The sequence below is a fragment of the Tribolium madens genome, unplaced genomic scaffold (assembly GCF_015345945.1).
Source record: "Tribolium madens isolate multiple individuals breed KSU strain unplaced genomic scaffold, Tmad_KSU_1.1 Scaffold_1;HRSCAF=32;Tcas5.2_LG8, whole genome shotgun sequence".
Classification (NCBI taxonomy): Eukaryota; Metazoa; Arthropoda; class Insecta; order Coleoptera; family Tenebrionidae; genus Tribolium; species Tribolium madens.
In genome coordinates, this window is record NW_025400984.1 from 2,153,062 (window position 1) to 2,168,106 (window position 15,045).

General features: G+C 30.9%; 2 protein-coding genes across 3 annotated transcripts; one reads left to right on the forward strand and one right to left on the reverse strand.

Annotated features, from left to right (window-relative positions):
- Nucleotides 1-1,118: 1,118 nt before the first annotated feature.
- LOC123003789 (potassium/sodium hyperpolarization-activated cyclic nucleotide-gated channel 1-like) lies at nt 1,119-15,045 on the forward strand. 2 transcript variants are annotated; one of them, XM_044396783.1, is made up of 5 exons: nt 1,119-1,160; nt 13,339-13,868; nt 13,918-14,215; nt 14,264-14,679; nt 14,727-15,045. In XM_044396783.1, exons 2-5 carry the CDS (start codon nt 13,368-13,370, stop codon nt 15,006-15,008), a joined length of 1,497 nt encoding a protein of 498 aa, XP_044252718.1. In that variant the 5' UTR covers nt 1,119-1,160; nt 13,339-13,367; the 3' UTR covers nt 15,009-15,045. The 2 variants fall into 2 exon arrangements, with proteins under 2 accessions (XP_044252718.1, XP_044252717.1); XM_044396782.1 differs by lacking the exon at nt 1,119-1,160 and having other exon boundaries at nt 13,179-13,868.
- On the reverse strand, nt 3,250-4,080 carry LOC123003790. Its single transcript, XM_044396784.1, has 4 exons — nt 3,863-4,080; nt 3,615-3,811; nt 3,424-3,567; nt 3,250-3,378 (listed from the first exon to the last, which is right to left on the reverse strand). The coding sequence occupies exons 1-4, from the start codon at nt 3,867-3,869 to the stop codon at nt 3,292-3,294; spliced, it is 435 nt and encodes a 144-aa protein (XP_044252719.1). The 5' UTR covers nt 3,870-4,080; the 3' UTR covers nt 3,250-3,291.

Genomic DNA, 15,045 nt, shown 5'->3' on the forward strand with positions numbered 1-15,045 from the left:
ACTCTACTACTACGTACTACGTTTACATCGCGATGAGAAAACGTCAATTTTTTTGAGGTTAGCTTTAATATCTACGAGTTATAAGTTGTTTATTGGTGAYAGTGTTTTTTTGTAGGATTCTTTGCAAAAMCATTTAAAATTTAATGAAATAAATTGGAAATGACTTTCTACATGCAGTGRATTTATTATATTATTTCAAAATTTTTATATTTTCCAAMGTTTTTGGATGTTGTATCTAAAACTCGCAATKTTTAGTGTACAGTTGGAGATAAAKTACTTTGGTCGTCAATGTKACTTGAGTGTCATTAAATTGTAAAGCATGCTTTAGGACTATTAACCTTTTTTTAGGTACTGTCAATCATAGTTGACAAGTTGTACACATTTTTAATAGAAAGATATAATAGCTGTCATTAATTTGAAATTGTCATTCATTAAAGCTTGAATTACATTAAAGTGTCGTAAAAGTGACGACCAAAGTATTTTGTCTCCAACTGTACAGTGTGCTGCATTTCGGATGTCCGAATAGGGAATCTCCGAAACTAAGAGGTTTAACCAAAAACGAGTGATACATTCATTTTTTGAGAAAATAATATTGGTGAAAACCGCATTGGTTATTATAGAAGATACAGATTTGAATCAAGGACATTATACAGGCATTTTTTTACGTAGAATTTAATAATGTTGTTAACAATTTTATTCAGTTAGTTGTTTAGKAGTAATAAGATAAATTTTTATTTTTTTTAATGGGAATTATAGGTGGTTATGACYTTTTTAAAAAGCTTATCTTTTTCTGATCTAAAAATAGTATATWATGATARGAGTTTTATAAGAAGCATTTTGTCGCACGCACGTGTTTAGCAGTAAGTGCGACAAAATGCCTTATAAACGAGATATCATACTGTATTTTTTCTACTTTGCACTTTTTTAARCAAAAAAATWAAAATTTTGGAATGCAGGGAATTTTGCGGCAGTTGGCGACATTGCGTAGTGGCTAGGTGGCTATGAAATAAATTAATTTGAAACGTCATTATTTTATTCGTAAAAATGAATTTCGAAGGTGTCGAAGACGTTTTGCAATGTACGGCGTTAGAAATACCGACCTTGACGGCAAATACGATGAACAGTTTACTCCCTGTGAGATCACACGCCAATATTGTTCAGTAAGTTGACGGAAAAACCTACCTAACCAAAGTAACAGTAAGTAGCTTTTATTTTACTTTGTCCTATGATCTAAAGACATGCGTAAGCACCACTAAAATCATGTTCATTCGGAATATTTTTTACGATGATTAATTAAACCAAACATAGCAAAAATTTCGTATTTGAATAATTTCATTTGCGTTAGACCGATTGACACTGACAGTTCGATGGAAAAACGGTTAGGTCGCCAACATTATAAAACTAAATTTCCCTCTTTTTAGTATAATTTTTATAGCACTGTTTTTGTTCATTACGAAACTCAAAACAATTTCGTAATGGACCTTAGTACGAACGCAAAGTAGAATAAATATATTTTATTGAAGAATTAAAGCGGCTTTTTTTACAATACTCTGTTTGTCACTAGAAGTTACAATGGTAATGTTAGCTTGTTTAAAAACAAAGAAATGGTATTAGTCGCCAATAAGTTGATTTACGACTTATTTTGCATTTTTTTTATTATTTAGTACTTAGAAAACTCTTTCATTAGTGACACTGGTTGKATAATATAGTTTAAATCCTTTTAGTTAAAGATGCAACATTTTTTCATGGCCAACTGCGAACGAAAATCAAAGATATTTTTTTGGTTTTGGTGGTTCCTAGAGGTAATTAAAATGACATGATAAGTGACACACCTCCACCCACCCTTGAATATAATAAAAAAAAATGAAAATTTAACGTCTTCGTTTTTGAATAATTGGGAAAATGGCTTTGGYTGTGGCTGTTGTATGACATTTTTGAAAAGCGCTTGTTATGGGCTTTCCAACAATGTATCGCAAGTATGGTTTTGCTATTTAAAATTTTCAACGTCACTTACCATGCCATTTTGATTTCCCCTAAAAACCACCGAAACGGTTTTGAGTGATTCTCAATAACTTTTTTAGTTCTGAGATATTGCCGATTGCAAGTTTTAAAATTGACACTCTGTAAATTTATAATATATTTAACTGGTTAATTAGTTATCCGTTTAACCAATTTAACCGATTAACTAGTTAATTGATTTTACCGGTTAATTTGGATTAACTAATTGGCTGATGATCTAATTAACCTGGTTAAATTTTATGGCCGGTTTGGTTTGGACACCCTGTGTGTTTGCACACTACTGCATAAAAGTATTAAAATGTAAGATACTAAATACTAAGCCACTTTTTTTATGAGATTTAATTTGATTTCAAAATGACGCTTATAACTTACGGAAACGTATCATTTGTCAGGTGGTTTTGTCGCTGACAGTCCGCTCACTATTTACAAATGTGCATTATCTGTTAAAGTCATTAATGGTCCAGCAGCCATTCGAGATACTAACAACATACAATAACCACATTGATTTAGTTAAGTTTAAACATCATTTGGTTCGTGAAATTTAAAATCAACCATTTACACCATATTTTCACTTAATTTTTTATTGTGAATTTGACAAAGCAGACAATGCTCATTTTTAGCTTCTCATTTTCAAATAATTTTCACCTTTACATAATACAAAAGGAAAAACGGTATGCAGCCTAATAAGAGTAGTAAGATAATGGAACAGCGATGTTCTAAACTATAAATAACTTTATCTTACAGGTTGAGTTTTTGAGCTACCTTAAACCATTGTTTTTGGTGATAGAAATCAAATATTATTCACAAGTGAGATAAAGTACACACAAGTGAGTAAATTTGACTATTATATTATATTTACTATTATATTTTTATAGGTGAATATTTTACTTGAATGAAACTTAATTTTTTGGATAATTGCACCTGTAAGATGAAACGTCGTATATCACACGTGATCGAAATGCCATTATGAAACTCGTGAGAAGTGTCAAAATTCTCACTCGCGTATAATGATGCATTTCTATCACTTATAATATAATGTACTATTATTGTTCAAGCTTATTATCTTACAGAGAGAAACACTCATTTTGCCCATAAAATAGAATATATCTTATCATAAAAACTTAACGCACAATATTATTTGTCAACACATTATTTTTAAATTATAATTAAAAGATTATATTCTCAATTTAGAAATGATCAAATTTGAAAATCTTATTTAAAAAAAGACAATTTTAAAGGCAAGACTGATTTATTAATTTCATACATCAAATTTCAATGCAAGACTAAAACTTCATAAGTTTTATAGGACATTTCCTTATCATCGTAAGGAACATAAAGGCACTTTTGAGATAATTGTACCTAGGACAAAAATATGAAAATTAGCACTAATATGACACTACTTACCTTTCCAACTTTCGTAAAACCGTCCGTATTTACTCGACCAATGTACAAAATTTCTCCAAAAGCAGTTTTTCCGGCAGGTATTGCTCCTGCTGGTACTTGTCCATCTTGAGCCGGCAACCAACACATTTTTTTTTCGCATAAAATCTAAATTAATCGAAGTTAACACAAGAAGGCACGAATTTTAAAATTACCTTGAAATCATTAACTTTTATTTCACGTCCATCATAACTGACATATGCTTCTCGTCTTTTAGGAACAATTTTACAAGGAAGTTCATCACGCTGATAGTAACTTAAACCGGCAAAAATATCACTTCCGTCTATATCTTTGCCGCATTTCACGGCATTGGGAGGGATGTTGAAATCGGAACAATGGACCCACTCAAAACCTAAAATTGTTTTTTTTTAATTTTAAATAGTCAAAAGAATTTGCATAAAACCTGACATGTTTGAATGTGTATAGGATGTCTGTTTAAGTAAATATAATCTGGAGTTTCTATTTATATGTAAGCCTACATACTACCGACAATATGCTATGATTGATAAGATAACACGAAAAACGTATTGATGGCTACTTTTTTTACATTTGGAGACAGGTTTGTTGCTTTGTCGCTACATATTTGTGTAAAATCGGTCACACTATAGTCGTTTTCATATTAATGTCCATCGAAGTAGKSATTAACAGGGATGATTTTATGTTGGCGACCATGCGAAAATTCAAACAAACCTGACCTCAATCCTTCCTAAAAATGTGTACTCAGTTTTTGACGTAGRAGAAAATAATAAAGCTAACAACGTAATRAACATAGGGTGGCAAACATAAGATTTTATGTCATTATTGATGTGAATAAATTTGTTCTGAATGATATTAATTACACTATTTATGTGAATCGGCCTTTAAATTAAAGATGCATTTACAGTTCAACAACTTACTTGATGCACAGTATTATCATAAATATGATTGAAATAACGCAGTGCTTAGTGACGTATGTACATACGTCAAAAGTGTATTTTTCTGTCACGTAGGTCATTTGTAATTTCATATTTAATAGGGAAATCTGTTTTGAGGCTAATATTTACCCTCTACAGTATGTATGATTGGGTTTACAAGAGGAAAAAAAATACCTTTGATTTTACGCCAAAACTGCAAAGGAAAAACATTTTTTGGCTTCATCGGAAACGAAATTTAATTTAATTTTTTAACATTTATCAGAAATCACAAATATTGATTTATCAGTTTATCACTTAATGTAAAATTTTATGAGATTTTTCCAAAAATTGATAAGGAGTACAAACACTTTAATTTATATTGAATTTTTCTGGCTATTAATACTTTGCGGACACGGAGTTTTGGACGATTTGTCATTCGATTGACATAAAAATGTTAAACGGGCCTTATACAACTTTTGCAATTTAACTTCCAACAAATACAATAAACCTTCTCAAACGTCATAATTACATTCTAATATACCGTTTACACAACTTCTAAATTGAAACATCGATTTTGCTACATAAACATACAACTATCATTTAAATAAAAAATCAAAGTTTTATTCTTTGACACTGTCAAAATTTAAGGTTTTTGTCTCGTGGAAGGAAGTTTTGACAACTGTTTGGCATTTCTCAATACAAAACGTCAGATTATTTTTAATAGATTTAAAGCAATTTTAAGCCTTGTTGAGACTAATTCAGAGAATAAAATGTTGTATTCAACTCGTCTTCGTGTAAATCGGTTCATTTATTCCACCTTGTGGATGATAAACCACTCGTGGAATAAAGCGTCCAATTACACTCAAACTCGTCGAATAAATAACTATTATTATTAATAAAAAAATTATAATTTTTCAAAAACTTCGTCTAAACCTTTTGACGTTCAACACAAGATAAAATATAATAACTATACTAATTATGACATCTTAGACACAGCACCGGCCTGACAGTCAAAAACAGAAAGTTTTATATATTTTAGACCTTAGGTAATGATGTCTGTTTCAGGTATTCAATTATAGCGCTTTCAAAGAGCAAACAGGCCAKAAGATACATAAAAGTCAAAATTTGACATCTCAATTTGAAAACAACCATAATTTTTTAATAAAATTTCTAGSGACAAAAACAGAAAACAAACAAAATTTGTGGCTATGGAGACAAGCTGCTACCAATTTATACACCAAAATTTTGACTTGATTATTTCCATTTAAAGAAAAAACAGACTTTAGTAGAAGACTATACGGATACCTAATAGGAGACAAAACGAGATACAAAATTGCTCGATTTTTTGGACCCAAAAAAAGTAGTACGGCGGAGTAAAAATGAGAGCGCTTAGAGCGTTTTACTGTCTCAGTTTCAAATCGTTTTAAATTAATTTAAATTTAACCAGTCTACTAATTGCTTGGAATAAATGCAGAAATGTCGAGCTTTACATTCTTAATAAGCAGTAAAAAACGAACGACAAAATTTTTCACGAGAAATATGAGAAAAAAAAAATTACAATTTAAAATTTGTTCTCTGTTTCATGTTTTTCKAAATGCTGCAAATACGATTAAAGATATAAAAAGGGAGTTGTAGAGAATAAAATTTTCTAGTAAAAAGTCCTCTATCTTAAATGGTTTAGGCCTCAAAGACGTTCAAAGCCGCTCAAGCGACGGATTCATGTCATTTTTACTGGTGATTCAGAGCCAGAGGAACACTTTAAAGCAATTTAAACCTAAACCCTTGAAGATAGAAATATGGTCTCGTGGACTTTTTTGTAGCACATTTTATTCTCTACATTTTTTCTTACACTTTTTACTTTCCTTATCCTATAAGGAAAATATTCTAATCGGCTGAAATTTGACCTACCCAGATTTTTACATTTCTGGACGAATTATAGCTTCAAGACACCAAAAAAGTTGGTTTTGAGTGATTCRCAATAACTTTTTTAGTTCTAGAGATATTGGCGGTTGCAAGTTTTAAAATTGACACCCTGCATGTCTATAGAAACTTTTTTTTTATTTTAACTTAAAAAGCCACCCTTCAAAATCTRTCAACGTTTTTTCCGGACATCTCATCMGCATCATGCAGCAAAAACGTAGGTTTTAATGTTTAGAGTTCAGGTCCAATTTTTTTTACATTTTGACTTAGCTAAGGTTGAATTATTTTTATAACTTTTGTGTCACTTTTTTTAGACAAATGTTTCAACTTTTCAAATATGAATAACAAAATAAGCTGTTTTTTCCAACCTCTGTGGTCGAGAAAATTTCAATTAATTTCTGAAACTCTAAAATCAAATTCGATATTTTTAATTAAATTACTATCTGTTATTGAATATTCAAGTTTTAATAGCAAATTTAGTTTGCAACGTCAATAGTATTTGTCATTTATTGTAATTAAATCGTTTGAATTATTATTTTAATAATATTGTAATAAAAAAACCATAACTAAGATAAATCAGCTATGAAAACTGAAATTAGATAGTTACTGTTTTTGTTATGGTATTAAAAATCGAAACAACAAACTCATGTTTTGATAGTTTAGTCATTGGAAGATAATAAATCCGAAACTTGGTCGGTGAAACACGTAACAGCACTAATTTATTTTTCATTCTTTATATGAAAAATCTTTATCAGGTTAGCATCTCGGCACTTCAGTGGCCACTTATCATCTCATATTCGTCCCATTCAAAGCTTTCCTAAATAAAATTCACTCACTTAAAAAGTTATTCGTCCGAAATGAAAAACTCGGCGAGCTTTATCCGAAACAAGTGGACCTTCGGCTACATTATGAACTTCTCCCAGAGTTTGGTAACAATCCCCCGCGGAGTTATTTCGAGGATTACCGTCGCGAAAAACTAACTCTCAACTTCCTACTCGCCTCTCTCCGAAATTTTCCGGACGCGAAACGACAATATAATCATAATTCCGGAACGAAAACATACCCAGATTAGCATGATGGTGTAATGGTTTAAACGGCCCCGGAGACCGAAGGTAAAGCGCAAATTCCAGGGGGCTTTATTTCCGAAGTTTTTATCGGATTTCCCGTAGAAAGCTAAAAGGGGACTAAGTGTGATTAAAAAATGCACAGTTGGGAATCGAGATGGGACAAGCGCTATTTATTCAGATGGTTTTTTCATCATACATTACCATCAAAATCAGAGACTACCTCTAAATCTTCTGTTAGAGACGCTATTTAAGGGTGTTAAAAGAAAGATTGTAAAAGGAGGTAATAGTATGGACCAAAATGAACAAAAAAGTCTTAATAAACATGGGTCCGCAAAGTAACGGTTTGGGAGATATCAAATGTGAAATTTTTTAGAATTTTTACTACACTGGCGGACACGGAATTTTGGACAATTTGTCTTTCGACTGACATAAAAATGTAAAACGGGCTTTATAGCTTATACAACTTTTGCAATTTAAATTCCAACAAATACAGTAAACCTTCTCAAACGTCATAATTACATTCTAATATACCGTTTACACAACTTCTAAATTGAAACATCGATTTTGCTACATGAACTTCATACAAATATCATTTACTTAAATAAAAAAWCAAAGTTTTATTCTTTGACACTGTCAAAATCTACGGTTTTTRTCCTATGTAAGGAAGTTTTGACAACTYTTTGGCATTTCTCAATGCAAAACGTCAGATTATTTTTAACAGATTTAAAACAATTTTTTAAGCATTGTTAAGTCTAATTCAAAGAATAAAATGTTGTATTTAACTCGTCTTCGTGTGATTATAAACCACTCGTGGAATAAAGCGTCCGATTTACACTCAAACTCGTCGAATAAATAACTATTATTATTATTATTAAAAAAATTATAATTTCTCAAAAACTTCATCTAAACCTTTTGACGTTCAACACAAGATAAAATATAATAACTATACAAATTATGACATCTTAGGCACAGCACCGGCGTGACAGTCAAAAACAAAAGCTAGAGAAAAAATGACAACAAATCAAAATAATTTATTGAACTAAAAAATAAATTTTAACTAAACCTATCAAATTTTAGTTTCAAACGTCAATTATAATGACAATAAAACGTAGCTTACATTGACATTTTTTGAACTGACATAAACTTGAAGTCCAAAATTCCGTGTATGCCACTGTAGAAGCTTTTGTTTTTTGTTTGAATAAATAGCAAATAAAGTCTCTTTTTTTTAATGGAAATTACCATGTCAAAATTTTGGTGAAAAAATTGGTAGCAGCTTGTCTCCATAGCCACAAATTTTGTTTGCTCGTTGTTTTTGTCCCTAGAAATTTTATTAAAAAATTATAGTTGTGTTCAAATTGAGATGTTGTCAAAATTTTGACTTATATTAATCTTGTGTCCCTGTTTGCTCTTTGAAAGCACTATAATTGAATACCTGAGGACAGACATCATCACCTAAGGTCTAAAGACAGAATTCAGTGGTAATAATTTTGACAGAAACACACCGCAAATAAGTACAATTTTGTGGACAAAAATGAGGATCTTGATTCAAAAACTTTGAAGAAAAAGGATGTATATACAGAAAAAAGTTAGCAAAAAGCAAAAGATACAAGTGGGTATTATGATGATTCGCAATACATTTTGTGTAATTTATTGAAATGGGCTCAAAGTTGATGCATTTTATAAATTCTTCTTCAGCTTTAGTCTCAAAATTGTTACTTTTTCATTTCGTTCCTCAAGACACTAATTTAATTGCGTTCTTTCCGAGGTTCTTTCTCATTTATGTTTATTTTGTATTTTGTCAATTTTTTGCTAAAAATTAAGAATGTTTAGCAAACCTGCATTACAAATTGCGTCTACATTTTAACGGACCCTTTTTCTAACTTTTTGCTTGCGAACTATTTGTTTCCAAATTTCGAAAAACTGTTACTGTACCGAATTTGTTTGTTTTTCGGTGTTTCGTCTCTAAATTCTCTTAGACGATTTTTTGTGTTGACGTTTAATGACATAGTTTTTAAATTAACTAAAAAAACCGGAACTGCCAACTTCCTTTATTAAAATTACCATGAATGAATTTACTAGTGATGCCAACGTTAAGACTGATTGGCAATTCCATTTAAAAAAAACAGACTTTAAGTGTTTCAAAAAACGAATAATGTCCGATATCTCCGAAACCGTTACTTTGCGGACCCATGTTTATTAACACTTTTTAGTTTACTTTGGTTCATACTATTTCATAAAACATATTTTACAATTTTTTTCAACACCTTGTATAATTCCAAATTATTTTCGATAATTCTAACTTATTATAGACTTATTTTAAAGTAATATTAAAAAATAAATCTGCAGTGTTCTAAACTACAAATTCTAAGCTACAAAAATTTTCCTAATTGTTTCAAGTAGTACATTATGCCAAAAATTCAGTAATTTAAAAAAAAACATAATTCCTATAAAATTCCAGTAATTTCAAATAATCTTAAAATAATTTCAATAACTAAATTATTTTATATCACTCTAACGAACTTTCAATAAAAAAATAAACTTTCTTAATAAAATAAAATAAATTATTGATTGGTTGGAACTAATTTAACTTATGTTATGTTTTGAATATTCGTGAACATTGTACACAATGATAATCTTTCSTAAGATCTGAATATAGTTATTTTTGTTACAAGTACCTAAAYTTGCGGACGAATAGTTGTTGGAGAAGCCGAGTCTGGAATAGCAAAGGAGTCCACACAAACGACCGTGTGTACACACGTGTGTTACAAACAACACTTTTTGTTAAAACTCCCAAAAAACGAAATTACACCTCTTATTAATTAAAACAAAATACCACCATAGTAACCAAATTCACTTTTTCGTCCGGAAAAACTGTTTTTGGGGACTGAGAACCTAAAATAACCATTTTACTTACTATTTTATTGAGTCCGGAAAAGACTCATTTTCGAGAGCGTATACAAAAAAACTGGATWTTGTTGAAATTTTTAGTTGTAGTAAAGTAGGTTAGGATTGTAGTTTTATATGAATCACCCTGTCTATAGGAACAGTATTCATCCACCAAAATAAATAGTATTAAATGCGTGTGAGCAAATTAATGTTCCMCAAGAAATAACGCCGAAATCTAGTCGTAGTTTAGTGTTCTCGAGAGCATTAACGYAAAGAATGCCAATCCGCGCCCCGGAGCGGAGACCGGAACCGGAATAATGCACAAAGTGTGCCTCCAGGCAACATCTCGCGCCTGTTTTTCACCCTCGTGACGCACTGCGAATCCATCATCGGCTCTGGATTTCCGGAAGGGAGGAACAATGGACCACTTACCCTTTCGTTAAGTCTGGCTCGACATTGTCCCGCTTGAGAGGGTATCGATGTATTAGAACGAGGATTATCCCAAGCATAATCCGCGTTTGTTTAGGACTTGTTTGGATTTCTGCCTTAGAAAAATTTCCAGACAAGGATTGTGCCTCTTAAAAAATCAAATATTTTTTATGTGCTGTGCGCTCCATTTGCCGAGTTTAAACTGTTGAATAGGATTGCTTTRAGGAGCGAACGAAAGAATTCCAATTATACGACTATCGTCCATCATGGAGCCGCTTCATTGAGATTCTTCTAATGATGATTGATTCGACGCTGCATATTCACTGGCCATTTAACCTTATTTGCATTGAATCTGTTTTTCGCGCACCCATTTCAAAGTGATCAATCACAGTTAACTGGGGTCAAAAATCACAGATTTCGAACACGACACGCACCATCGAATTTCGCAGTTTTTACCAATAGGTTTCTTTAAATTTTATTTGCATACAAGCGACCCAAAAATATATGCATTCAATTTAACCCATAACAGGACTCATTGAAAGTTCTAACCATATCTTTAGATTCTTTTATAATAATAAAGCGGCTTTATTGAATTGTATATACAAGTAAATACAACTCGGGAGACGAAGTCCAGCAACAGCTATTCATACTTAACCCCCTAAACATCACAAAAAGAAAAAAGGACAATGAATTGCATTACACTTTAATTAAAATTAAGAAAAACTACTTAAGTATAACACGAATTAAAACAATAAGAAAATAATAAAAAGCAAAAGTAAAAAACTAGAAGTTCAAATAATGTATTTTTATCATTTTGCGAAAATTGTTCACTAAAAGTTTTTTTTTAAACAAATGCGAAGAATTATATAACTTTATTGTATTGTAAGAGAGAGATCTTTTAAATATTGCTTTTTTAAACTTTGGTAAGCAATATTACGAACAGAAACTTGATGACAACTTTTTCTCGAATGAAATATTTCACGAAGATAGGGTGGTGAAGCAGTAATAAACATTTTATACATACCAGGTGAATAAAAAGTATGGAACCAAACGTTTTTTGCTTAAACTATTTAGTTTTTGAAAAAACTCTAAGGATTACAACTATCTGCTTTATATTTAATTTTTTCAAAAAAAATTTTTCACATAAATTGCAATTTTGACAAAAAAAAATCGCGTAACTCAAAAACAAAACAAAATTTCGTTCTGAAAATACGATCACATTTTTTATATTACTCTAATTTATATTAATTATTATTTTCTGGAGGCAAATGATCAAAAATAAAACCGCTTGGTTCCATACTTTATATTCACCCTGTATATGAACACTGACAACACTGGCAAGAAATAATTGTATATTTAATGGTCTACCGACAGCCAACCAAGTTCTTTTATTTTTTGAGATACATGGTAAAATTTTCTTAATTTGTAAATAAAACGAGAGCACGAATTTTGTATTTTTTGTAATTTATATTTAGATTGATAATCTAAACATGAATAATAAATGATGAGACCATAATTATGGTTGGAAAGCACCAATGACTCGCATAGTTTTTTTCGAAGTTTAAAATTCAAAATGTGGAAATTGGAATATAACATTTTTAATGCAATATAAGACCTCTTTACAATCAAGTTGACATGTTCTCTAAATCGTAATTCCGAATCCATTATAATTCTAAGATTTTTTACACTGTTTGAGATACCTATTTCCGTCTTAGAAATTTTGAGATTAATTTTCGAGTTGATTTGTCTATTTCTTGTGGAAATGCAAATTGATGAACATTTATTCCAATTTAAATTTAAACCAATGCTTTTAGACAATAAGACAATTTCATTTAGATCTTGATTAATAAAGTTGCAAGCTCGTTCTATATCGTCAGGATCAAAATGATAATACAACTGTGTATCATCTGCAAAGGCATGGATGTTAACATATTTTACCGATTCTAATATTTCTGCGCTGTATATTAAAAATAGAAGTGGTCCCAAAATTGAACCTTGCGGAACACCAGATGTAATATTACCTGCTCTTGATTGTGAGGGACCTACTGTAACAATTTGTTTCCTATTACTAAGGTACGAATTAAAAAAAATTGTTGAAATGTTGTCAAAACCATAAAAAGATAATTTTGCACATAAAATTGGGTGATCTAAAGTGTCAAATACTTTAGAAAAATCTAACAAAGTCACAATGGTGGCATCACCTTTATCAAAAGCTCTAAAGCAATCATCAAGAATTTTTCCGAGGGCTGTGATGGTACTATAATTTTTCCGAAATCTTGATTGTTTATTCAACAGAAACAACATAATTGTAAATCTGTTTATAAATAAATAAATAAATAAATAAATATTATTTTCAACTAATATTTGTTTTTATTTTTTTTGATGCTAATTAATCTTTTAAATCCAATTCAATTTTTACCAACATTTCAAATTGTAAAGCAAACTTAATTTGATGTTACTTGTCTAGTTAATCGAGACGGCGGTAGTTTTTATTTGAAATACTTCGTTTGAAATGCATTTTACATATGTTTGACAAAATATTTGTCAAATTGTTTCAAGTTTTTCGCATTTATTTAGAATGACTACACACTCTCATAAAGTTCGCCGCGTGCAAGGCCACGAATGCAGTCTTCCTCAAGAAGACGAACTAATCACACTTTACATAAACGGAGGTTTGTTTGTAGAATTTCGTCGAAAATTCCGCCAGTATCTAATGGTCAGCGCTGCAAATCCCGAGAGCAAAAGCGTTCTAAAATCCACTGCTCAAATTCGGCTTGAAGAATCCAGACATCTCCGAAAGTATTACCATATGATCCATCCGTTTAGTGAAGCGAGAATGACGTGGGAAATGATAATGATCGTTGTCTACACTAGTCTTCTAATACTTATGCCACTGGAAATGGGGACTCCGATTACTCAACCATTGGTTCTCTATTCGAAATTCTTCTTGGATTTAATTTCACTTATGGACATCGCCTTGTTTTTTTGTACTGGATATTTCGATGCCAGAAAACACAAGATAATATTGAAACCTACGAGTATTTTAAAGCATTATGTCTTTCCATTTTTTTTCTTGGACTTGATCTCGTCTTTACCTTACAACATGTATATTATGCAGACGGAAAATCACGACTTGAAATGGATGAAATATTTTTATTTAGTTAAGTTGACACGTTTACCAACTCTGAGCAAATATATAAGGAAATTTTGCATTGTAAAATATTTTGGTCTCTTAAACTTAAACTAATTACATGGCTTTTTAGAGAATGGAATTATATAGTTATAAATTGTCCACAGTCAATTTTGCATTATGGTTTTTTACTGCAATTTGGTGGGCTACAGCGATCACTTTGATTGTATACGCCACAGTAGAAAATTTTTCCCTGCAGTATTATATCGAAAATCCAGATATTTTTAATCCAACTTTGGAATCATGTTACCAAGTTGTTAGAGCGTTTATGTTGGTGGCAATGAGCAGGATACAGTCTGATAAACCTCTTTCAATGATTTTTAATATAATATGTGTTTTAATTGGGAGTGTATTAAATATGGTTATTTTAGGTAAATCAACAAACAATTTTTRAACGTGACTAAATCGTATTGTTTCAGCTCAAGTTATGCAAATTTATAAACGTCATTCAAGCTCTAGAAACAAATATGACAATTTGATCCAAGAAATTGCAGAATATATGAACTACAAAGAACTACCACCGCCTATAAAAAAGAGAGTTTTTCGCTATGTCGAATTTAAATTTCAAAAAAATATTTTCAAAGAAGCTGACATTCTGAACACTTTATCGAAAATTCTCAAACAGGATATTTTGCTACACAATTGTAAGAAAATGGTGGAGAAAGTTGATTTTTTTAAAGGATTACCAGGCTCTTTAATTTTGCGTTTGGTAACAAAGCTACGTTCGGAAATTTATTTACCAAACGATCTTATTGTCCAAGCTGGTATTCCAGGAAATGCAATGTATTTTATTTACGTTGGTTCGGTAGCTGTCTACACCATCAACAATCAAGAAGTTAGAATTATTTTTAATTAGTATGGYTATTATTTTGTAAATTTTAGATCTGCCATTTGGAGGATGGAAGTTACTTTGGTGAAATTTCTTTAGTTATTAATGAACCTCGAGTGGCTAGCGTCATCGCTATAACAAATTGTGAAGTGTTTAGACTCAGTCGCAAAGACTTTATGGAAGTAATGGAACCCTACCCTAATTTAACGGGCAAAATACGCGAGAAAGCTTTAAGCAGATTGAAGAAAACAAGACAAATGACAGACGACTACCAGGAAAAAACAAAATCTCATAAGATTTCAGTTGCTTTTGATGAGTCAACCGTCCTTGGTTAAGTTGCGTTATTTAAAACTTTGTTTAATAAAACATTAA

Bases quoted from the DNA above. Each gene is read 5' to 3' on its own strand.
- LOC123003790 (XM_044396784.1), bottom strand. The intron at 3,568-3,614 runs GTAATTTTAAAA...CGATTAATTTAG, and splicing joins TAAAAGTTAATGATTTCAAG to ATTTTATGCGAAAAAAAAAT. The intron at 3,379-3,423 runs GTAAGTAGTGTC...TTTTTGTCCTAG, and splicing joins GTTTTACGAAAGTTGGAAAG to GTACAATTATCTCAAAAGTG.
- LOC123003789 (XM_044396782.1), top strand. From the start codon at position 13,233: ATGACTACACACTCTCATAAAGTTCGCCGCGTGCAAGGCCACGAATGC. The intron at 13,869-13,917 runs GTAAAATATTTT...ATGGCTTTTTAG, and splicing joins ATATAAGGAAATTTTGCATT to AGAATGGAATTATATAGTTA. The intron at 14,680-14,726 runs GTTAGAATTATT...TGTAAATTTTAG, and splicing joins ACACCATCAACAATCAAGAA to ATCTGCCATTTGGAGGATGG.